The sequence below is a fragment of the Anticarsia gemmatalis genome, chromosome 10, assembly GCF_050436995.1.
Source record: "Anticarsia gemmatalis isolate Benzon Research Colony breed Stoneville strain chromosome 10, ilAntGemm2 primary, whole genome shotgun sequence".
NCBI classification, from domain to species: domain Eukaryota; kingdom Metazoa; phylum Arthropoda; class Insecta; order Lepidoptera; family Erebidae; genus Anticarsia; species Anticarsia gemmatalis.
The window spans coordinates 373,938-400,348 of record NC_134754.1 but is presented as its reverse complement, the minus strand read 5'-3'; the positions used below and the strand labels follow the sequence as shown (position 1 = coordinate 400,348).

The 26,411-nt window shown below is 35.0% G+C and overlaps 1 protein-coding gene across 1 annotated transcript; it reads left to right on the top strand.

The window, feature by feature from the left end:
- The first annotated feature begins 209 nt into the window (after positions 1-209).
- LOC142976171 (organic cation transporter protein-like) lies at positions 210-26,411 on the top strand. The gene is made up of 7 exons (XM_076119424.1): positions 210-382; positions 18,158-18,365; positions 22,378-22,478; positions 22,957-23,111; positions 23,304-23,942; positions 24,192-24,367; positions 24,806-26,411. Exons 1-7 carry the CDS (start codon positions 234-236, stop codon positions 24,974-24,976), a joined length of 1,599 nt encoding a protein of 532 aa, XP_075975539.1. The 5' UTR covers positions 210-233; the 3' UTR covers positions 24,977-26,411.

Here is a 26,411-nt window from a genome sequence, read left to right as displayed (position 1 = left end):
GGATTCGAACCATCGACCACTTGAATTTGCGACCAATTGGCTATCATTGTCCATGTCTACATTAGTCTTGATATAAAATATTTGAACTAAAATAACAAAAATCCATCGCAAAAATTCGCCCAAAAATACCAAACAACAGATAATGATAGCACCTGATTGCTAAACATTGGCCGGGTGTTTATCATTGTTACCTCAGTTGATCGCGAGGCGCGGGCGCAGTCACACGTGCCACTATGCCGGTGGACCTCGATGCTATTCTCGTGGAGTTGGGGCAGTTCGGCCCCTACCAGATAAAGAACTTCTGTCTTATATTACTAACTATATTGTTCAGTGCTGTGTATAATTGCCAGTATGTGTTTGCTGCGGGCGCTGTGGATTATAGGTATGATTTTTATTAGTTGATAGATTTTTATGTTGAAGAAACTATAGTAAAAGTTTGTTGGGGTCGTATCAAGTGGTGGTATTTGGACTCTGCGTGACACTATGGGAAATAAGACGAGATTTTATGTATGTTTTGATGTTAGAAAATAATATTTAAGGATTTAAAACTTTACTTGAATGAATGTAAGAATTTTGACGTTTTTACACACACGAAACGTTGTCTTTATTTCTTCAGTAAAGTTACTGGCCCTTATTGAATATCGCCAGAAAACTACCAGCAAACAGGAAAATGGCGCGGGAAATGTTTAAATATCAACATTAACATAAACTAAAACGGTTATAACAGACACATTAATTGAGTTTAAATGATTTGCGTGTAATTACAGAGAGTATTTGCGTGCTTTTCTCACGACTTGAAAATACAATTAATATGTCGTAAAGAGTTTTTGCTTAAATTGTAGAAGCGGTTCAGTTTCGGTCAAAATAAGCATAACATCAAGCAATATCATAAATTATCTCAAAATAATCATCCTATCCATTACGTCATGAGACCTCTTACATTTTAAAACAGTCCAATTGGCAATTCTAACCCAAACTACTCGTTCTTTATCATAATAATATCTTCTCCTGTGCTTTCTAAACCTTACCCTCTTAACCCCTCCAAGAAACTACAATATATTATAGTGACAAACATACATACATACATCACGCTTGAATGAGGAAAGGGAAGTTTGTAAGGATCGTACCAAGAGGCGTTCTTTGGTCTCTGCCTACTCCTACGAGAACTTGGCGTGTTATATTAACCACTAGCTGACCCGCGCAACTTCGCATGCGTCACTTAAGAGAGGATGGGTCATAATTTTCCCTGTTTTTGTCACACTTTTTACTGGTACTCTGCTCTTATTGGTCGTAGCGTGATGATATATAAAGTCTTCCTCGGTAAATGGGCTATCTAACACTGAAATAATTTTTCGAATCGGACCAGTAGTTCCTGAGATTGGCGCGTTCAAACAAACAAACTCTTCAGCTTTATAATACGAGTATTAGTATAGAAAAGTAAATAAACAAAATTGTCTTCAACTTGTAAACAAAAACCATCTGTTTATAAATACTTGTGACACAAGAGTGAAAGCGTATTTATGCAATATGCCCGACACTGGTGGACAATACGCTCTGCATAAAATTTGGCGAACTTTGCGTAACACAGCTTTAGGCAAGATTTACTGGCGTAAGGTCTCAGTAGTAGGACTAGTATTTTTACCGAATTAATGACGTAAAAAGTATATTTCGTTTTATCTTAAGAAGTTTGGTAGCTTGCCCTATCTTCTCTATCTTAGAATATTGAGGTATTTTTTTACGGACATTTTCTTTCACTACTTTTGAGTGACGGTTTCCGGTTTTTAGCAGGCCTTGTGCAAAACAACAATACTTATCTTAAATAGGTACTCTATGCAAAAATAACACGAAAGCAAGCCTATTTTCTCATTGAGTGAAAACGTCTGTCAGAGGTAAAAACATTAAATTCAGATCCCATTAACAGAAAACGCTATTTGCATTAAGATCCTTGCAACTCCTTTTACATAATTTACATTCAAACAACAGTTAAATTTACATTCACATACAGAATTAGACGTTCCAATATCAACGACTTCATAATCTTTTTGCGTTGTAATATTAAAATTCCTTAACCCTTTATCACACGCGTGAATTATCAATGTTTAAAACAGTCCACTGATTTCAATAAACTAAGGGTCAGTCCACACTCGCGACGATACTTGAAGAGGCAAATAATTTCGAACTGCAACGCGCTTAACATCTTAAAGTCATAGGCAATGCAACACATGCTGTCTGAAATTTCACAACGAAATATAGTTATAACTCCGAAAATAAAGTTATAACGGCTTCAATGTGACGGCACGGCGATTTTATTCTTAAATATTTTATTACTTTACCTGATTTGTTATTGTCATATATGTTTTTTATGACTTTTGAGATTCCTTTCATAATATATTGTTTAAAGGTTCATACCTTTCAAAAATATATTATCCCCCAATCCTTCTAGTGTTAAAAGTGTGCGCTTAGAGTCGCAGCGTCTCAGTGTGAATTGACCCTTAGACTTAGAAAGAAGTATATGAATAATGAGCGCTTTCGGATTACTGCGATGAAAGGGATTACACCCCCTCCGATAACACACGATTAACTCCCTGATAACGACTTCTCATAAATATTGTGCAATCTAAATAATTCCATGCTAATTAATAACTGTCGACACACCTATATTTTAGATTAATAATATTATCATTTCTTTCAAGTTTTGTGTGCCGAATTAATACTGAAATAGAAAATTTACATAGATTTTCCAAAAGGTTCTTATTTCTTAAACAATTTTGCGTTTTCATTAAGATTAAAATTCGCGTTACCAGACAATAAACATTGTGATTCTGATTTTAGAATTGGCGGAAAAAGAATTTAATTCGTCTCATCTTATAATCAGACTAATCGAAAAATGGAAACTAAAACTAAGAAAACGGCTGTTAATTAATCCCTTATCTTCTTTCAGTAGCATTGATAAAAGTGATAATATAAAGACATACCATATTTATTTCACGTACACATTAAGCATTAAAAAAACACGTTCACAACGTGAAAAACAAAGGCACGTTTTAAAGGTTTTTCTTGTTAATTTTCTCGTAGTAATGGTACTAATAATAATATTTTACGATGTATTCAAACACAACAGTTTGTATTCACACAAATTAATATCTAAAACGTGACAGTGTGTTGATAAAATATGTAGTAGTTGGTGGTCGTAGTTGTAAATGGGTGCAAAATTATATTTATGACCTACTTTAATTGTTTTTGGTACCTAAAGGTAAGGTGGTAAAGCATCAACTTAATCTACGATATAGCAATTAATCATGATCACAACAATAGCCTCTGGTTTTATCACCAGGAATTAGGCTTCGATTCCCCGTTTGGGCAAAGTCCTGCTTTTTCGTGTAGAGAACATGGGACGCATTAAATAGAGATAGGTGGCAAAGGTGTATCTTAAAATTATATTGTCCCGTTATTACCCTTTGGGAAAGGCACCCTAACGAACTACCGTTTGGTTTGTTAGTAGCTAATAAAATCCATCATGCAACTAACATGCTAATCGTTCCTCACGGTTTCTTATAACCTGTATCAAAGAAACAAATATGTGGTGCGATTCTTTACCACTATCGACTATTGACAACCGGCTAGCTATCAACGAATTTTGTATAAAAATCTGATCAGCGCCTCCAGCGGACGGCACACGAATTATTTTTGTAGTTCGTTTTAAATGTCAAACTCTCGATACTCGATAGTACTGACTTTAGAGAATGGCGTTACTGATTTCTATAGCTCTGTTTCACTTAAAAATCGGATAATTTAAGCATGATTCATATTAAAAAGTGTTCAAAATGTTTCATTTATTTCCTTACACTATCAAAGATAATGCTGAATGATCAATCATGTTCACTAAACCGTGAATTAATACGCATATTTAATATAAATGATTATTTCTTATCATACACTGACAGAAGTTACGTGTGTGTAGGTATAAGATAATCGAAGTGATAGCCAACTGGTAGCTTGCGCCTCCTAAACTAGCGATAGCGGGTTCGAACACAATGCAACATACTTATGATAATATTATGTATAGGTTATGTGTGTATTAGAAATAATTATAATTTGTTCTGACGGTAAAGGATCGACGTGATGATACCGTGTATTTCTATAAAAACTTTCTTGAAGGTACACACAATCAAAACATTAATTTATTTAGGTCAAATGGTAGTAAAAACTATGTTAGCAAAAAACTACGTCATAGTTAACAATCTGCATCTAGTTTAGAAGATTTCCCGTATGCCGTAAAAACATGTTATTATGTAGCGAGCTTTCGCCTGCGACTGCGTCCACGTGAAATGCTTTCCCGAGTTAAGAGTAGCCTATGTCACAAAATTCATTCACTGAAAAATATTTTATACATTCTGAAAGACTTTTTATCATTCAGTGACATAAGTTACGTAGGCAATAGGTATAATAAAACTACCATATATTGAGTAGATAACAGAGGAAATGATTGTTATAATAATAATCTATATTTTAGTGCATTGTAATGTTAATCTTAGCAGTATTTGGTGTACTTTAAATCTTTCGGACTAATAAGACGATAATAGTCTTGTCGTCATTCAAAACCATTATATTTTGAGGTGAAAGATGCTTTTCAGACAGTCGCTATGATTTTTTAACGCTTATTATGATTTGTTTACTAAACTAGATATATTGTTTTATACTGTTGCTAATTAAATAGATAAAATAGATTTATCTGTGTAATGTAACGGCTCTATCAAATATTAGTATTTGTCGAAAGAAGTAGCATTATATCCTTCGCCGTGATTTTATAACAATATAGTGCCGTACCAAAATTTGCCTCAACTATTCTGTGATTTTGGTTTTAAATTGAGCTAAAATACACTATTCATTAGCCAGAATACTAATCCAGTAGTCAGTTTTCGTTTTGTTTTAATAGCAGATTGAAGATTTATAGTATCGCCAAGACTCGTAAGTACTAGAAATGCACTTGAGCTATAAAGATTGTCTGAAACGTGATGAAAGATATGTTTTACGTACGAACTTATCAGTTATTCAGAGGCGCGGTTTCATAATAGTTATCGATAGATAAGTACAAAATATTATGAAACCATCTCTCCTTTACAGCAACCGTCGTTTACAGATATTTTCAATCTTAGTTATATTATCAACGATGACGTCCTAAAATGTATTAAATAGTGCAGATTTCTCACGGCGATGAACACCTACATTTTGTTTTATTAGGAAAATTCGGATCTTAAAATTAGGATCTAAACCGATTAGGATAAAATTTTCCGTAAGTGTATTTTAAAGGAGTACAAACATACCTTGGCAGACCACGGCAGATCATCGAAACCTCGGATAAACAAATAAGGTGTCATAAACTTTAATTTTCAATCGCGTTTAAGACCCGTTGCTTTACAACATTAGGAGTACAAAATCATTTCTGCAGACCGGGCAAAAGATAATTCAAATTAAAAAAATATTTTGTTTCGTAAACTTTGAATGTTAATGTATAACATAAAACAATGATGAGACACAGGTCAGTTAGCAATTTTAAAGACCACTAGGCCAGATTTTTCATGTCGGTAGTGCAATCAACAAAATTAGTATTCATAGCCTTCCTTCCAAAAGTCTTTTTGTTTATATATCCGCTTTAATTTCTCAGTAAGACTTCACGAAACGCAATACAATAGTACATCTTCCTTGAGGGAAGGAAGAGTAACTAGCTATGTATTTAGATCAGAAGGTCGCTACAATCACAGTAACATCAGTCATCACAGAATTTCAAGGTCGTCTTGCATGACTGGACGGTGGAACTACCAGGAGTACAGTAAAGCGAAGAAGTATAATAGTCGTAATTGGTTTGAAGTGAATTAATTATTTTGGTGTGAGGCAATTATGTATAGGGTTTATTCATCATTTTTTTTTTGGTTCACCAACAATTGTTTACACTGTTATAAGCACCAAAACAGAATAGAGTGTAACAATTATTTACAGGTAAACTCTGCATGCATATAAAACATTGCTTAGTTTAAATTGTTTGGCATAAAAATATTGAGGTTTATAGGATCGCTATGATTACTCTGAATGACACATTAATGACTAACTGTCTAATTGATGGACAACGCACAGCCGAAACAGTAGTGTTATAAAATAATAGACCGACAACGAGTGTTCACGAATTTTAATATGTAAGGTACCTGCGGGTATTAAGGCCTGTCGGGTAATAAGGCCTAAATCACAAAAAACGTACGAAATACAGTAGTTGACGATCAAGATTACTGTCACACAAGCTCAGAGCGTATACAAGTCGCTGCAAAGTGGCGGACGCACTCTAGCACTTCTCCTCCCGCAAATATCGTCGAAATAATTCAGAAGTGCGGTTCAGCAGCACGAATTATAAAAATTGACTCTAATAAAACGTAAGTTGTTTAGAAAATATCATATTTACAAACCTGTATTGACTGTCCGCTTATTAATTAATGTATGCTTGTCCGTAAATTACCGTTTTAAGAGACTTGTAGTTATAAAAATTATATTATTATTCTTTTCTGTAAATAGGTGGTTGGCGGATATTAAGGCCTATAAAATTTTACAATAGGCCTTATTATACTCCTATTTTTTTAACTGCTATATAAGTAGGAGCGTGTTTTTAAAATGTTTTTTAGTGGTAGTATATACGTAGTTTATATTTTCAATTTATATATTATTGTTTTTAGTGCTTACAGTCACGATGCCTCCCAAACGACCATTGTGGTCAGAAGGCGATCTGACAAAAATAAATCACAAAAAAAAAATGTTCGGTACTGTCATGCTTGCAAATAAGATAGAATGGATGATGCTATGAGGCAATGTTCGCGATGCTCTAAGTGGTACCACGAAGAATGTGTCGGTTTGACTGCAGAATATACTGATGATTTTCAATGTCCTGATGGATGCGAATAAGGACATTTTTTTAATTTATTAAGACTACTATGCTTTCTATTGCCTTATGTTAATGATTCAAAATCAAAATCAAAATCAAATCATTTATTCATTTAGGTCAAATATTGACACTTATGATAGTCGTTACAATTACTGAATCTACCACTAGCTCGGAAAGGGGGTAGAGCCTTATGAGAAGAGCTAGCGAGAAACTCACGGCCACTCTTTTCAATCGCCAAAAAGTTTTACAATGTGGTTGATACAATAATTGATCATGCGAGGAGCTGCCAACAATCAGCGATATAGACTAAACGTCAATTAAGTTAAATGACCATAGCTAGGTTATTTATTAGTCTCTGATCATACCGTATGTTGGGAGCACCTACTAGCATGTGATAATAAGAATATGGGCAGCAAGTGAGCACACTGGTTGTTAACATTATAAAAGAAAAAAAGTGACAGTTTTATGAATAACATCAAATTGTACGTAACATCACCTATTTGCATCATTAATTGCCCATATTTTACAATATTTAGACCTACTGCTACTGAGTTTATACAATTTATAGCAAAGTTCCCTAATTTCAAAGAATCCTAATCAAGCGAGCGACTAATCCCAAGAGCTATTGTCGTTTAGATACTCATCAATTCTGTAATAAGCTTTCCTAACGAGATGTTCCTTAACAGCAACTTTGAATTTTGGCAGGGGTAAATCCATGATGTGCTTTGGAAGCTTGTTGAAGAAACGAATGCCGAGACCTACAAACGAATTGTGCACCTTGTGTAAACGATGATGGGGACCTACTAATTTGTGTCTGTTTCTAGTGTTGTAATTGTGTCTATCGCTATTTGTTGCGAAAGTCCCTAAATTTTGTTTTATATACAACAAGTTTGCAAGCACATACTGTGATGACACCGTCAGTATCCCTATCTGCCCAAAAAGCTCTCTCAAGGAGTCTCGCGCTCCTAAACTATAAATTGCACGGATAGCTCTTTTTTGAAGGACAAAAATAACATCTATATCAGCAGCCTTACCCCACAGTAATATACCGTAAGACATGACGCTGTGAAAATAACTAAAGTAAACCAGTCTTGCCGCATCCACACCAGCAAACTGTCTTACTTTTCTGATTGCGTACGCGGCGGAGCTGAGTCTCCCCGAGAGATGCGCTATCTGAGTGCCCCATTGGAGCTTGCTATCCAGACTGATACCTAAAAAAGTTGCCGAATCTACCAAATCGATAGTTTGCCTATTTACGACTATGTTAGTACCTAAATTCCTCGCGTTGGGCATAGTGAACCTAATGCACTTAGTTTTGTTAGAATTCAATAACAGATTATTACAAGTGAACCAGTTGTGGACCTGTTCTAGAATACTATTGATATCGACAAAACAGGACTTCGAACGATCTACTTTAAAAATGAGAGAAGTGTCATCTGCGAATAATATAATATCACATAAATCCTGCACCTGAAAGGGGAGATCGTTTATATATACGAGAAAAAGAAACGGACCGAGTATCGAACCCTGAGGCACGCCGAGAGAAACAGCTGAACCTGAAGACCTAACACCATTGATATCTACTCGTTGAATCCTATTATTGATGTCAATAATACTAATTTACTTAGTTTAAGTTGATTTTTGAATAGTTTATAGTATAGGCCTTTTTACCCTACCCTATTATAATAAGGCCTAAAGACAGCGTTTTTTTAAAAGTGATATAATGTTTTAGTTTTAAGCTTTAGAAGCTATTTTTTGTTTAAACTCGGTAGTAATATAAGTACATGACTGATTATTATAAAAACTGGTTGATTATATTGGATATTCTTCATTTTATTACAAATCTCCCTTAGCTAGGCCTTAATACCCGCGGGTACCTTAGTAATAAATCATCATCATCATCATCTCAGCCGGGAATCGTCCACTGCTGGACAAAGGCCTCCCCCATCGAGCGCCAATAGGACCGGTCCTGGGCCGCCCTCATCCATCGGAACGAAAATGATATTACTCTAAAATGTAGTTTCTTATTGGTTAAACTTAAAATGCGTAATCATCATCCTATTATGTAATTTTGATTGATTTGTTATTGATTTTTACAAGACAGAGTGACATTTAAAAGATAAAACAATCGATTATAGTATATTAAATGAATGCAAGCAATAATTTATACATAGTACATCTTTTAATCACTATGTAATCCATATTTAATATTTTTGTTTGTAGGTACTTCTTTCACGTCAAAACAGCTAAACCAGTTTTGATAGAGTGATAGATTATATCCTGGAGATTAACAGGCTGTATTGGGCCAAAGTAAGGATGGTGTGCGCAAAACTAGTGTACTTACGGATTTTTGAGACAATTTTTTTATCAAAAAAAGTATTTAGTATCATCTAAAAAAGTTATAAAATGGTAAGAAAAAGTCAGATGGGAAGTACTTGAAACTGATTTTCTTGTATAACAAGATGTATGAATCTGAATGAAACTAAAAAGTTAGGATTGTAGCTAGTATAGTGGGCGTTTTTTATGTATATTATATGTGTATGTATGTATTTTTAAATTTGTTATATATTTTTTTGTATATGTATTTGTATTTGATGTATGTATGTATTTTGCATATAAGAAGATGCAACTCATAGTTATCTAGCAGATAACTGGCGATTATATGCACTACAATCATGACACGACACAAATAGATGTAAATGCACGGACTCTACCCTACTCTACACCTACAGTCATGGGCAAAACTATGTACACATTAAACACATTTTAAAACGCAACTTTATTATTAAATACTAGAGACCGCCCGCGACTTCGTCCGCGTGGAAACCCTTCCCGTGTAAATCCCGATCCCTCGGGAACTCCGGGATAAAAAGTAGCCTATTCTTATTCTGGGTCATCAGCTACCTACATATATACCAAATTTCATCGTACTTAGTCGGTTCTGTAGTATTTGCGTGAAAGAGTAACAAACATCCACACATAATTACATAGATACATACATTCTCATAAACATTCGCATTTATAATATTAGTAGGATCAATCAAATTATTGCTACTGTAGATTATTTTACAACGAACAAAAAATAATTTAATTAATTTACGTTTGACGACCTCCGTGGCGCAGCAGCTAAGGTGACCGTCTCGTCACTAACAGTGCGTTAGGTTTGATTCCAACATAAAACAAGTATTTATGCAATCCAGAAATAGTGCTTAAAAATACCAACAATAAGTAATTTTCCTAATATTCATTGACCAAAAGTAAAATTGTAAGCACAATCAGTAGATATAAATATACCTACTTATCTTTGTTTTCAACTGTATACTATTCAAACAAGCTAGCATGCACCTAGAGCGTCCTACATAAATCACATTACACACACAGTATCAGTAAATGGCCGCTCACATCTCAATTTAAGCTATTATGACGAACGACCCACGCCGTCTGGCTGATTCGGTGGCAGCAATTGCTCTTTTCTTTACCACATACATATTGTACTGTGTACTGTCAGTGTGTGGTCATTTCATACAATTAAATGAAAGGAATTAAGACCTTAAATATTCAATACTTTTTTCATACTAATGTAGAAATGCGGTAGTCTACTTGTTAAACTTGCACAGCTAAACTATAGATCCAAATTTTGCATGAAGTTGGATTTAAGTTCAAGAATTAAATTAATGAAACGAGACCATCGCAGCCATTTCTAACCGACTTCTAAGGAAGAAGTAGGTTCTCAATTCATCTATATTTTTTATGTTTGTTCCCTCCTAACTTTAGCTAGGGTGGATAAATTGTGATAAATATATTAATTTGTTTGAAAACCCGCGCGGTGCAATTTATCCTTGATCTCTTGAGAATTAAACAATTAAGAAATTGCAGTTGGTAATAATCCAAATATTATGCAGAATCAATAGTTATAAAGATATCAATTAATCAGCAATTCGGGATAAAAGTTTATCTACAGTAAAAACCCATCGAGAACATTATAACCGCGCAATTTTAAAGCACTCTCATACATCATTATCAAGAAGTACTAAAAGATAATAAAGTCTAGTACTAAGTCTTTAATCCTAGTCCTTATGTTCAAGAAACACGTGCCAATTCTGTTGCAACAATTTAGTTTACTTTACCTCATTGTGTTGCGGTTTTCACAACATTTTTATGTTGATTACCAGTGTAATTGTAGGAGAGGAATACCCAGAAGTATAGGTACTACGGTACCTACTTACTGAAGACTAGATTTTTATTTATTTATCTATCCATCGTATGGTTAGTGGACTACCAAGTGTCAAAGTTGTTCAAGCCGCTCGAAAGGTCTTTGACATGGTTTAACGACTGTCATCTTAATTGACAACAACCGGGACCGACATTTTACGTGCCCTCCGAAAAACGAAGATACTCAGGTCAAATCACTTTGGGGTCACCCATCTATAGAATGACCGCGCCAACGGTTGCTTAACCCACAGATTGTTTTTCCTTACTCGTTCGCGTGCTGAACTTGACGCCTAGCCCCCCTCATTGTCACGATGATTTTCTTTATGGATTATCTTAATGATTAGATTAGCTATAGATAAATCAGACAGAAACCTAATGAATATTCAAACTATAAATAAAATCATGGTTAATTACAAATTCCTTTCGTGTTGTCAAGACTACTGACCTCTACCTTGTGTTCGCCGGAAGGATATCCACTACGACCTATAATTTTTCCTCCTGCCATTTTTGCAAATAATTCAGATTTAATTTATGTGTCATTCGAAGGCCCAGCAATAAAACCTTGGTTTAAAATTTAAGAGTATTTGAGATGACTAACGAAAAATGTGGTATGGAAAACGCATCAGAGCCTCTAGCGTATTCTGCATGAACTACTTTAAACGTTATTTTAAATGTCAAACGCCGGCTTTAAAATTGTAATAGTCATGAGTGTTATAGCGCGACCGTTTCAATCAAACTCGATCGTCTAGGTCCTGCTAGGCATATGCCAGTAGGTTTGTATAGGCATTACAATGTATGCGTGTTTATCTCCAATTAAAAATAGCATGTAAACTTGAAATTATACTACAACGAGAGTATTTAAGTGCAATCACGCTAATTGCTTGAACTGTTCAATTGCACTGATATGACAACAGTTACTGCTAGTTACGTGATTTCTTCTCATTGAAAAATGTTGATAACATTTCACTAAATCCTATACTTTTTTCTTCGTTTGTTCTTCTTCTTCGTTCAACGTTTTTCTTTTAACTTGTACAACCAAACATATTAATCGAAGATTTTAAGCGATGTTTGTCGAGGTTATTATGTGATCAAATTGTGACCTGAAATTAGATTTTTTGATAGAATTCTATGAAAACTAATGTAGAGCCCTAGACGTGCAGGAAAAAGTACAAATTACCCAACGCACGTCTTAAATGTAAGGATCATCTCAGTTGAAAGGTCCGGTTACTTCCACAGAAAAGAAAAAATATTCACAAATTTCCCTATAATAATATGTGCAATGAATAAGACCTCATCCACATTTGGGGTGTTATCGACGTGAGCGGTGCGTGAGGGACGTAGTAGCTTCGAACTTATTGTTTTGCCAGCGTGTGGTGTGTACACGGCGTGAAAACCGCTATCGCGTTAATCACACGTTCATGGGACGCGTACGCAATGTGGGAGAGACCTTAGTACTTTCGTACTAAATAAGATCATATCAAAATAATGTATTGATTGATTATGAATCGAGTTTCTTTGATCAACGTGACGTGTTCGTCATTATTGCTTGCTTGTTTTTCAGAGGTGTGTCAGATTAGTAACAAAGGTTTATCAGCACCATAGTAGGCGTGTCCTTTGTAATTTACAGCGTACATAGAACTGATATGTTTTCTCTTGTGGATTCTTCTTAAGCAATGATATCAATGTAAAAATGCTTTTGGACTTGATTTGGTAAGACCTTTTTTCAACGACTGCATAGTGCCAGTGTCTTTAAGTTTTAAGGCTTCTTTGCTACCACGCAGAGTATAATTTGGGCTTGAGAAATAGACGGACTACCAGTTTACGCCAATTCATCGCAAATTCCAACTTAATTTATAGCTAGCATTAAGTCCCAATGACCTAAAGAATAATGGTAAACCATTTGTATGAATTGCTTATAAATAAAGTATATAACTCAAGGCATAGCATGTCTGTAAGTAAATAAACAGCAAAGTGTCGTTGTGAGATCGTTTATGAAATAATCAGTTTATTACAATAGAGAGCGTCCTGTCCGCGATGTTATATCGGTCACTATTTCCTCTCACCTGATTACAGCTCACTCACATACATTTAGAAAGAAACCTACTAGTAGCTTAACATACCTATAGATGGATGGACGGTTTTTTGGACTACTTGAACACAAACGTCTTTTTGTATTCGTAACTGGCGTTCCTGTATGACATAGATGTATTTTGTGAATGAGGCAAGAGTAGTTTGTAAGAATCGCATTAAGTGGCGTTCTTTGATTTATAGGATTTATTCAAGAACATCAAAGATTTTTAAGCTTCTGATTGCTGTCAAAGATCTATTTCAAGTACACAGCTACAAACCGAGTACACGAAGAATATACACTACTAAATTATTTATAGCCATTAGTTATAGTAACGCAGAGTAGCAAAGGAGGGGGTGACACAAAGGATCAGGAATGGTCGAAGTGTCAGCCAGGCATTAACTGGCACCCCCACCCCTAAGATAAGATAAGATATAGTAACGCACATTTAAATTCATCTAATAAACTACGCCTGCTATATGATATGTAAATCTTGGTGGAGTTTAGATGGACTGACATTTTTGAATATGAATATATTATTATAATATCTACGTAATTGAAAGAACACGTTTGTTGTCAGATTTACAATTGAAATAAGGACTACTGTCAGTCTAGTAAATAACAAACACCGTATACAAGAATCAAATAAAATTTTGAAACGTGAATCTTTGAAACGTATGTTTCTAAAACTATACTATTATTTTTAGCCTGTTTAAGCGTCTCACTGCTGAGCAAAGGCGTTCCCTCCTTTCTTCAGTCATTCTTTGGGTCCAGGTCGTCACAATATCCAAGTGAAGAATAAGCACAATCTTTCAAAAACTGTTGCGTAATACAGCTGTAGTCTCAATAATTGATCAATTTACATTTAAATTGAAGAAATTAAATAAAACCAGTGAACGATAAAAATAAATGAATTGCATTATTATTGCCCGAGACTTAAATCAAATAAAAAGGTTGGTTTTTGTACTCAGAACTCTGACCCTCTTTTTGCGTGCTGTCTTATTGAGTCAATGACTTCAAAAAGAATAAAAAGTCGATGATAATTTATTGCATTTATAATTTATTTATATCATTTGTTTTTTTATTTATTTTGAAACAAGTTCCAAGCATCCGTGACGCAGTGGCTTAGATCGCCACGCCGATGCCATTGCGTCGGGAGGTCGTGGGTTCGATTTCCACACGGAACAATTTATTATAAGTGCAATCCACAAATAATTGTTTCGGGTCTGGTTGTACTTTGTGTCCGTTGTTTGTATGATTTTAAAAGTCCCCGCGACACAAGAGCTATTCTTAGCGCTGGAGTTGTCTTTTTGAAATAAGAAAGAAAAGAAGTAAGGTTTTCACTTAATCACTAGTTAACTTCTCCAAACTTTAGTTTTTCTCGGTGTGCTCGGCAAATATACATATATATTCATACATTTGCTGATAAGCTAAACAATATTTATTCGGAAGAAAGGCTTAGAAAGGGAGTTTTGTTTCCTTTTTTACAAAAAAATTACAGACTTATTTTATTTTAAATTTTACTGTACGCGTAAGATGTACAGGGAAAAAACAATTTGTATTTATTGCGTTTCGTACCGGTATAACCTAGACGTTTTCAAGTTCACTCATTATAGTATAGGTAGCACTTTTTCTACATTTTCCTTAACCATAAAAATCAGGTTATTGTCAATTAATTGTTTTTCAATGTTGGAATAAAATTATTGCAGAATTACGATAAATAAATTATTGCTTTTCATTAGCTAATTATTGAGTGACAGTTATTGAGGAAATAGAATATTATTAAGCATGCAATCTTCTACATTTCATCATCGCAGCGCCATTTCTACAGCTATCAGTCAAGCGTTACAAGTTTGATATTTGAAATGCACTTAAAAATTAGTTCTTGCGGTACCCGCTAAGGGCGTTTATCAGTTTTTCATACAAAAGTGACGATGGCTGGTCGATATTCCATTGTAGTAGAATAACGTGCGAAAAATTGTTATTTGGTTCCTAGTAAAAGTTAGTGAGCTTATTGTATAACTAGAAGTTGTATTAGGAAATTTTTTAACTAATATTAGGTCGGGGAAAAAGTCTTTTCACATTATCGTATCTATGAACTTGTAATAAAAAAAAATATCTACACAATAAAACTCGATATTTGGGTACCTCACGAGCTCACTGAAAGAAACCTAATGAACCGTGTACTCATTTGTGATTCTTGAAGCCAAAGAGATTATAATGCGAAAAGACTTTTTCCCCGACCTAATATACTAAAGCATATAAACTCCGTAGCACTTTGGGAATCGAACCTCATGTCTTATGATTAGTACAACTCAGACCAGAGAGGGAGATAGTAACAAATCTAGTTTGTTTAACCTGGAAATCGAACCCACGACAGTTTACACCATAAAAGTACAATTAAAATACCAAAGTTTTTCTGGTATATTACTATTAACAATGTAAATGTATCTATTGTTCGTTAATACGTTTTTCTCGGACAGTCAACGACACGTGTTCCCTGGCTACAGTCGGTACACGTGACTGTATGTGACCAATTCTTTGTGAGTCTGGTGTTTGTACCTCACCCTTTGTATAAAGACTCTGAAAGCCTGATTAGTTGCGCAGTGGTTAAAGTGGTTACCTCACCGCAATAGCCGCAGCGACGCGTGTGGCGCGTTCGAATCCCACCCGGGACAAATCTTTGTGTGATGAGCACGAGTATTTGTTCTGAGCCTGGATGTTAATGTATCTATATAAGTATTTAGAAGTATATAAGTATTTTTATCAGTTATTTGGTTACCATAGTACAAACTCTGCTTAGTTTGGAATCAAATCACCGCGTGTGAGTTGTCCAATGACTTAATTACATTTGTGATACGGTCGTTAGAATTTTTTATGTTTGAAAATATTGTCTTTCGAAGAAAAGGTGGTGTGATTGAAAAGATAATGGATTTTATTTTAGGTAGTTGGCTATTATCATTATAATTACTTTATAAATACAACTAACAACTTAGAAAGATAAATATTAGAAAACCCCAAATTAATACGAGATAGGATAGAATAGAATAGAGATACACTTTGATTACTTATTATTATCATTATGAGCCTATATCGTCTCACTGCTGGATGTAACCTCCCATGGCTTTCCGCTATTATAACTAATATATTGATAATTATTTAATTTATTAAATAAATCACTGGTTTATACTCAGTGGGTTGTGCCCTGCAGGTTATCTTACGATTAAACACAAAAAATGATCTTAAATAACTCCTGTAGCACGATTCTGTACAATTGGAACCATCGAGTATTGAGAGCTTCACATTTAAGATGTATTGCCAAAGTAGTTTCTACGACGCCCGCTAGAGGCGAACTAAATGTCATACATTTTTTTCAATAGTTAGCCAATTGACGGTAGTCGATAGTAGTAAAGTATTGCGGAACTGCAGCGCGATTCTTTACAGTCTGTGCTATCAAGTATCGACAGTTTGACTTCTAAAATACTTTGATATTCGACTGCAGTTGCAATTTACTCAGCAGTTTATGTCTTGCACTTGAAAAACCAAACTTTGTTATAGCTAAAGGTAAATAAATCACTACAAATACATAATTTACACAAAAGAGTGACGAAAGATGGCAGATACGACCTTCGGATAATGAGATTAGTTCTAAAACCGTGAACAATGCGATTATTTTACAATAATTAGTTGTTTATCAGATTACGAACGCGATAAATCATTCGTTACAGCAATTTTAAGATACATGTGTGTCACATCCTGGTTTGAATAATCTATTTCATTTCGAATTAACATCGTTAATGTGCATTTTTAATTATGCATTCATAAATACAATATACATTGTTTGTAACATCATACCAATACCGTGATTCTCTACCACAATCTCTCTAGACTCGATTGTTTCAGTTGTAGAGAATCTACCGTCTACAGTCGGTACAGTATCGAACGTTTGACATTTAAAATGTACTGCCAAAATAGTTCCTACGCTATCCGCTAACGGCGCTGGTCAGATATTCATACAAAATTTCTCGATAGCTAGCCGGTTGTTGATGGTCAATAGTTGTAGAGAATCGAGTTACTGATATATTGAAAGGTAAGTATGCAAAGTATACCAACGTTTTCTTATCCTAAAACAATCTATTAATCATATAACTTACACGAACAAAATGGACCTTTGCACGACCCGGTAAACGAACAATGATTGATTATTTAGATTTCTTACTCGACGATAAGGCTAAATATCTTTAATTATCATATAATTATTTTACATCCCAAAAGATTTTCAAAGGTGATTGTTGTCAACCGACAAACTACCACTATCAGTTATCAGAACATTTATAACCTAAAGATCTTTTATCAATCTCCTTAATCAATACGTTTTTTTATCGTTCGGTTTACGGTCAAACCTAAGGTCATATTAAAATTTATCGTAAGGGTACAAGGGACGGTTAAAAATAATATTTATTGCGCCTTTTGTTATTTTATCGAAACTTAAAATCTTTATAGTCTGGTACATTTCATAAGGAAAAAGTAATACGTACATTTATTTTATTATTCAACATTGTCTCTGACGTAAATTTTGATGTAAGTGTCTGCAGACCTTGAGTTCTCAGGGTCGATTCTCAGGTCAACCAATAATTTATTGTTTGTGTTTTTTACTTTTCCTTTAATATTATCTATAGGTGCATACCCACCAGATTTGTGGCAAAGTTCACTCCTAAACACAAAAGATATGGTCTGGTACTTATATGACCATATATTAGGTATTTGTTTATTCTAACCATCGGGATCATATATTATCGTCACTAATAAAATAAACGATTAAAAGTAGATGTATGTTTTTTGGTCAGTATTGTCATTTAGGCCTAGTTCCTTAATTTAAGTACTAACACCGTCCAACAAATTTTTTGTTTAATAATATTTTTTCTTAAAGAAATGAAATCTTCTATTTCCAGATGTAAAGTGCCAGAATGCGAGTCCTCTCCTCCCGTCTTCACAACAAACGGCTGGGGTCTCTGGGCCCTCCCGGACTCGGACAGCGTGGCCCGCTGCAACCGCTTCGTACCTGTAGCCGAGGAGTGCGCGCCGGAGAGCTTCCTCGTCAACCAGACCAAGACCTGCTCCTCCTGGGTCTATGAGAGCCATCATACTATTGTTGCTGAGGTTGGTATCTACTGCTGATAGAATATTATCAACATAACCTTTTGTTTACTGTTGCTTGCTAGTCAAGTAAACATTATTTGTCTCCCATGTCAATAAAGATCTCAAATCCTTCTTATACTTACACTAGCTGACCCGCGCAACTTCGCTTGCGTCACATAAGATGACACATCATAATTTTCCCCGTTTTTGTAACATTTTTCACTGGTACTCTGCTCCTATTGGTCGTAGCGTGATGATATATAGCCTATAGCCTTCCTCGATAAATGGGCTATCTAACACTGAAATAATTTTCCAAATCGGACCAGTAGTTCCCGAGATTAGCGCGTTCAAACAAATAAACAAACAAACAAACAAACAAACTCTTCAGCTTTATAATATTAGTATAGATTTATTTTTATATTCCTTTTTTGTGGTAGCGAGGAAAAACGTTCTAACTTGACTTTCTAAACCTTTGAACAGTCTTAAGTCAACTGAGCATTTCAAACCTCTGCGGTAAACATAACTCGAAAATAAGAATCAAAGAAAGAAAAACAAAGAAAGAAATACATAAGAATACATGAGGGCAAAGCTACCTAAAAAAATCACTCTTATTATGGAGATTCATAGGATCTTTTATTCAGTAGCACGGCTTGCCTAACTTATTGCACCAAAGGAACATTTTTACGAAAAAACCCACTTCATATGCAAAGGTCAGAAGGACGTTGTTCTATATAACAAATACACAATACTTTGCAGCAATCATTGATAGCATTATCAGTGAGATGTCCAAATCTTTGTCACTCAAGTGCCCACTTGAATTACTCTCGATAGATTATATCGGCGTTACGACATTTTCTTTAAGGTCTTGTTCAACGACAGCTTATATACGACAGGCATCAGTAGCTTATCTTCACATGTGTATTTCTATAGAGACTGATAAAGAAATGGTATTTATTAGCTCATGGATTCCCACAGCTGGACAAAGGCGTCAACTAAAGCTCTTCAGTGTGTATTATCTTCGGCTGTTTTCATAAAATTTTGCTCTAGACTGTGTGGATCCCGTTTTTCTTTCACGCGGGAAGGCTGCTTGAAATTTTAACTTATAAAAATAGCTGAAAATCATGTCTACAATCTTAATCAATTCTAATCTACTGTCATTAAAAATTTTCAAATAACATTTCAACTTATGCTAAGTCGTAAGTCTTCGCAGTCGTTATAATAAGGTAACAAAATTTCTGTAAAGAAACTCCGTCTTATGTTGCTAACAAATCTTTCAGCAACGGCGAAAAATACTAACTGAAACTGTTTTCCCCCCTATATTTCCCCACACAATATTTTCACTGTAATTTCAGTCAACAGTAGCCAAGCCATCAAACATAATCACTAAGCCATGTTCGAGACTTATGATAACAATATCATACGATACGCAATTATTGGGCAAGGTCTACGAGATAGCAATCTGATTAGAACACACGTCTTAATAATGATCATCAAGCAACAGAATTGTGATAGATTATCTAATTCTGTTGTTGCACTTTGAATGGAGTGATATTATCGGTAATATTAATTAAATATTAGTTGAAATAATTATTAGATATCGTACGTGCTGATTAATTCACGTGATTTTATTTGGTTTTCTTGACGTTTCGGCACAGGTTCCAATGGAGATGGTTGCAAATTGATTGTACTAGTAATACTCATAGGATTTTAAGAGACTTTGCATGCTTTTAAGAAATTAGTTAAACAACTTTTAGGCATGCTAGGTTGGGTTTAGATATTCGTCACGATGTTTTCATTCACCGTTAGAAGAAGTGATAACTTCCAAAGTCATTGGTGTATTGCCACGGGCCAGATATCGATATTTATTCAGAAGTGAAAAATTACTGTAAATATAATACAGAACAAGTAAGACTATACTTTTAAACTCTCGCGTTGCATGTTTAATGTATAATAGAATACGGGAATTAACGCGAACACGCATTTTACCTTAAAATGCCTAACGTTTCGACGTTAATTCCCGTATTCTATTATACATTAAGTAAGACTATATACAATATATGTATATACATAGGTATAACACAAATATTTGATTTCGTGTGGGAATCAACATCTGGTGAAGTGTCAGTGGCGTGGTGACTCTAGGTACCTCATCGTCCATTGCGTCATTGAGTCATTATATCTTTACATTACTATTAGGATGAACAGCAATAATATTGCCTACTGCTGGGCTCGGGCTGAGTTAGGTTAGGTTTTTAGTCTACCACGCTAGTTAAGGATTTGGCATTCCTTTAAAATCTGATAAAAGAATAAGAATATGTCAGGGCAAATAAAAAAGTTAGTTTGTAAATTGAATATTCTAAATGCCAAAGTTGTGGTATTTATTATCTTTTCATTACTTAAAGTTGGAATTCGATATTATTTTAGAATTAATAATAATATTATTGGCTCATTAGAATCATTACATCATAACAAAAATAAGATTTTTAACTGACTCCGTGGTGCAATGGTTAAGGTTCACCACGTCGCTACCAGTGAGCCGGGTGGTCGTGTGTTCGATTCCCACGCGGAACAAATATTTGTGCCATCCACAAAATTGTTTTATCGGGTCTGGTAATACTTTGACTCCGTTATTTGTATGTTTGTAAGTCTCCGCAACACAAGAGCAATACTTAATGTTACTGAACGTTATTGGATATTTTATACTAAAGCTATTTGGACATTACATACCTACATACAGTAGCTGATTCGACTAGTATTCTAGTAGCCTATTTTCCCCATTAAATGACATAAAAGTTAAACACGTAATTAAAAAGACGCTCGCCTCGTTCTGGCTATAATATCAAATGGCCTGGTCTAAGTGGTTGAACTTGGGTGTATCGTAACATGGTAATAGGCCCTGTGGCACTAATTACCGAACGAACAAGGAAAGATGACTAGTAACAATTATTGACAACTGACATTAAGATTATTTAATTGTATGTTAGTTAAAGTTTTGTAATATAGGGAAAAATAGTAAGATATTATTTTCTGCATTATATTTAGGTACCATACAGGTACCTACTTAAAAATGCTGCAATGGTAGCAATTATGTAAGTCTAAGTTAGACGATCGCTAAACAGGCAGCCTTTATAAAATTTGAATCTTTCTATTACCTACAAGTACGCTAACAAACTTTTATTTCATCGTGAAGATATGTTTCTCATTCATCATCAAATTAATTTTCCAATTCTTGATCTTTCTATCTCGTGATAGCTGACTCAATAGTGGTTTGTTAAAATCACTGTACAGGGTATAATCTCCAAATTGCAGAAACGAATTTCAACTGTTTCTCTCAAAAACATCCATATCAATGTCAGTAACTAATTTTTCCAAAATAAATTCAGACTGGTAATCCATGATGAAAGTCGTAGGTGGCAGCTACTAAAACCATAAAAAGCAGTCCATCATGAGGACCAATAACTATACAAAAACATATACATAAACCCCACACATAACATTACGAAATGTACCATCTGTCATGCCATCAAAGAGTCTTTTTTATCTCCCATCACCGTTCCCAAGCATGGTCATATTCAAAACAAGGGCATGATAACACAATATTGTCTGTTATCATCATATTATTGTGTTCTGAAGCGTTTTATTGGCCGCATGGACCTGTGATGCTAATGATCTTCGCGTGACAGATTAGTTTCCTAATCCATTGATTTTATGGGTTCGCGATATTGGTTTTTTGTTTGCCAATTTTTGGATGTTTTGATGTTTTTTCGCGCTATAGTAGCATCAAAATAAATTGTTGCCAGAATCTTTTTTAATTTTTTTTGGTAGAAACACTTCTGTTTCTTTTATTTGAATCTGAAGACTTATTGTGTTCTCGCTTAAAAATTCATACTGTGAATAAAAAGATAATTTCGAAAAAAAATTGACGTTTGAAAAGGGCCCTAAGAAAGCGTTAATTCTGAAAACTAGTTGTTACACTATTCGTTTAAAAAAAAAAGACAGTGATTATAATTTTTCGTTGTTTGTTAATTTCCAGTTTGACCTGGCGTGTGAGGAATGGAAACGTACCCTGGTGGGCACCATCCACAGCGCGGGCGTGTTCATTGCGCTTGCTCTCACCGCCACCATTTCAGACAAGTAAGTAACACAAGACTGATTTACCAACTGAGATTTCTTTAAATCTGGTTTTGAACAATTTTAGAACAAAATTGTTAATTGGTTCAAAAATGACATAGTTTCATGTTTCAGGTTCATTGCCATAGACGGCAAATATTTTTGTTTTTAAACTCTCGCGACTAGTATACATAATATTATAATGCAACGGGTCTTAAACGCGATTGAAAATTAAAGTTTAGGATACCTTATTTGTTCACCCGACGTTTCGATTCTAAACTTTAATTTTCAATTGCGTTTAAGACCCGTTGCATAATAATATTAAATATTTTGTTTTTTTTCCGAAATTAAATTGAGTATTGTAAGTTATGTTCTTTTTTTGTTTATATCAGAAATCAAATTGAGTATTGTAAGTTTTAAAAGTGGTCTGTAAGTTCTCACACACAGTAACAATGCGAGCATTTCTATATTATTCTTACTGTACTCTTTTTTTCTCTTCTAGCTACGGTCGTCGCATAGCCCTGGTGATAACAGCAGTGTCTCCAGCCATCGTGGGCATTGTACGAGCGTTCTCCACTTCTTACCCGATGTATATAAGCTTGGAACTGTTAGAAGCCATCGTCGGAGCTGGCGTATACAGCACTGGATTTATTCTTGGTGAGTTGTTGAAGGTTGTTAAGTGTGATAGAATATTGAAGGATATCGATACCAAAGTCTTCTTATTATGGTAAAAGGAGAATTATATAAAGCTATACTCAAAGAAAATATTCAATTCCAATATAATATTATCACAGATAATACTCTAATATTATAATCCAGTAAACTCATGATATATTTTCTATTCCTCAGCGCTGGAGATGGTAGGCGCCAGCCACCGAGTACTATGTGGCAACCTGATCTCAAGCACCTTCGCCTTAGGCCAGGTCACCGCTGCCCTCGTGGCCTGGGCCGTCCCCGACTGGAGTCCCTACACCCTGATCATCTACACACCTTCCATTCTCTTCCTCTCCTACTACTGGATCATACAAGAGAGCGTGCGCTGGCTGCTATCCAAAGGAAGAAAGCAGGAAGCTGCCGAGATCATCTTCAAAGTAGCAGAAATGAACAAGAAGAAATTATCAGCAGAATCTGTTAAAATGATAACCGAAGATGATGCTGAGATGGAAAAAGTCTCGTTACCAATGGAAGAGAAGGTTGAAACTAAGTCCATGTTCCTTCAAGTGATTAAGTCTAGAAAGATCATGTTCCGGCTGTGTGTGTGTTCTTTCTGGTGGATCACTCTAACCTTCGTGTACTACGGCCTGTCCATCAACTCTGTATCCCTGGCAGGGAACAGCTACGTGAACTATATCCTCACGTCTTTGGTGGAAATTCCCGGTTACTTCATCAGTGCAGTCACTTTGAATCGCTTTGGAAGAAAGTCTTCTATCATGACAGCGTTCCTTATTTGCGCTGTATCGCTCGTGGCGCTGCCTTTCGTACCAATAAGTAAGTGTGTTGTTGTTTTATTTATTTATGGTTTCGATATTTTGCTAAGTAGGCAAGTAAAAATTAAAGACAATCAACTATTCCAGATGCATTTAAAAACCTATTGATTTGTATTGTCAATTATGCTAAACTACTACTTAACCTATTACTAAACCTTGAAATTTGGAAAAAATGGTTTTAAGTATTAACTTAGCTTCCTAACATTTCTCAGATAAATTTTCAAGTGATCACAATTTATTCGTCTTCCAGCCTGGTTGCAAACCACCCTAAACCTGTTGGGCAAGCTGTCCATCAGTATGGCATTCAGCAGCATCTACATCTACACCGGCGAGCTGTTCCCCACACAGGCGCGACACTCGCTCCTCGGAGCTTGCTCCATGGTCGGCAGAATTGGATCCGTTATTGCACCCCAGACACCACTACTGGTAAGCAATTACTCCTAAATTATTCTTTAAAGAACCCTTTAACAATTATTGCCCTTGACAAAATGCAATATTGGACCAAAAAAACAGGTAGCATTCTTGTTAGGAGGGGTTTACCGTTTCATCCTGTGGTTAACATGGCCGCCTCTGTATCGCGGTCTTTAGAGTATACGACTGTCGCCCAAGAGGTCTTGAAATTGCTCTCAGCTATTATCAGCTACAGCTCTCAGAAATTGCCTGGAGTTAGGAAATTGAGGTCGTAGACCTCCGTGCTTCGAAGAGCAAGTAAAGCCGTCGGTCCTGCGCCTGACCTCTCACTCGTCGTTTATAGGAGGAAAACTAGAAACAGGAATTTGTGCACAATGTTGAATTATTTAAAATGTAGTAAGCTATTACAAAACTTCTTCGAAGGTCGTTATAAACAAAAAATATAATTTCCAGGCAGCCTACATGGAGTCCCTGCCATACCTAATCTTCGGCATAATGGCGGGTACAGCAGGTCTGCTGATGATGCTCACGCCGGAGACGCTGAACACCAAGCTTCCAGACACCATCGAACAAGCAGAGAACATCAAACAGGAGAGCAAGGAACACAACGGACCCACCGAATAGTACAATGTAGTACAAATTAGTTTGATAGTCTAGTTTATAAATACATGTTTATTTGTTAAGTATTTGTTATACGTTTTTTTGGCTGGTTTCTAATCTATGTATAGTGGAATTAGAATGATATAAGGTAACTTATATTTTTTTGAGGAACGCAAGTTATCTCACGAGTGTCCTTGACTTATATCAGTTTAGCCTTTTTCCAAGCTATGTTGGAGTTGGCTTCCAGTCTCTCCGGATGCAGCTGAATACCAGTGTTTTACATGGAGCAACTGCCTACCGACCTCCATAACCCAGTTACCTGGAATTTAACACGATACCCTTCGGTAAGACTGGTTGTCAGACCTTTAAGCTTCTGACTACTCTTAACGACTGTCAAAGATCTTCGAAAATGACAGCCGGGACCCACAATTTAACGTGCCTTCCGAAAAACTTGACCTGACTTGTCTTTGAAAAACTGATAAATTCATTTAGGATATTTCGGTTGTTAAATATCATTAATAAAATTAAAAAGGCAAGCAATGGTGAAAACACTTTGTTGTGGTTCTTTTAGATTACTTTTGACATTCCACAAAATAATGTATTTAAGTTGTGATTTGTGAGCTTAGCTATTAATTGTATTAGATCTATACGTAAAATGACAGTTATTTTTTTTTTTTTTTTTTTTTTTTTTTTTTTTTTTTTTTTTTTTTTTTTTTTAAAAGACAACTCCCGCACTAAGAATTGCTCTTGTGTCGCGGGGACTTTTACAAACATACAAACAACGGACACAAAGCACAACCAGACCCGAAGCAATTATTTGTGGATCGCACAAATAATTGCTCCGTGTGGGAATCGAACCCACGACCTCCCGTTGCAGTGGTATCGGCGTGGCGACCTAAACCACTGCGCCACGGAGGCAGTCATTTTGATTTAATCTTTAGCCTTATTGTGTTGTGAGTATTATAAATATGAGGTTAATTGTATTATTCTAAGTATTTTAAGTGTTGCTTTATGAAAAAGTGTAGGCGCTACATAAAAGACAATTAAATCATCCTATCTATAGCAAAGAGAAATGACATTTTCTAGTGTTCTCTGAAACATGTGAGATTAGTTAATGTTTTTTAATAAAAAAGTACAAAGTACTGTATCTTGACTTAGGTTAAGAGTATTCAGGTGATATAGGATTTTAATAGTATTTATTGTTATCGTTTTAGTTTAAGCATTTACGATTTAAATGTATTGAAAAAAAAACACGGTTGTGTATTTTTTCTGAACACAATTATATCTTATTGTATTATAATGAAAAAAGAAACGACAAATATTTCATTGTGAAAGCATTTTACCCTACTTTGTTATTTATGTACTGTAAGATGATCATGAACAAAAATATTTTGATTAAACAATACATTCTGCAGTATTTGTTTGTTTAATGTTGTACAAAAATAAATTTTTAACCGGT

What these genes read in the sequence shown, in the direction of transcription:
- LOC142976171 (XM_076119424.1), top strand. Translation starts at nt 234, where the DNA reads ATGCCGGTGGACCTCGATGCTATTCTCGTGGAGTTGGGGCAGTTCGGC. An exon ending in ATCATACTATTGTTGCTGAG is followed by an intron (nt 18,366 to 22,377) that starts GTTGGTATCTAC and finishes GTTAATTTCCAG; the next exon opens with TTTGACCTGGCGTGTGAGGA. An exon ending in CAGCACTGGATTTATTCTTG is followed by an intron (nt 23,112 to 23,303) that starts GTGAGTTGTTGA and finishes TCTATTCCTCAG; the next exon opens with CGCTGGAGATGGTAGGCGCC.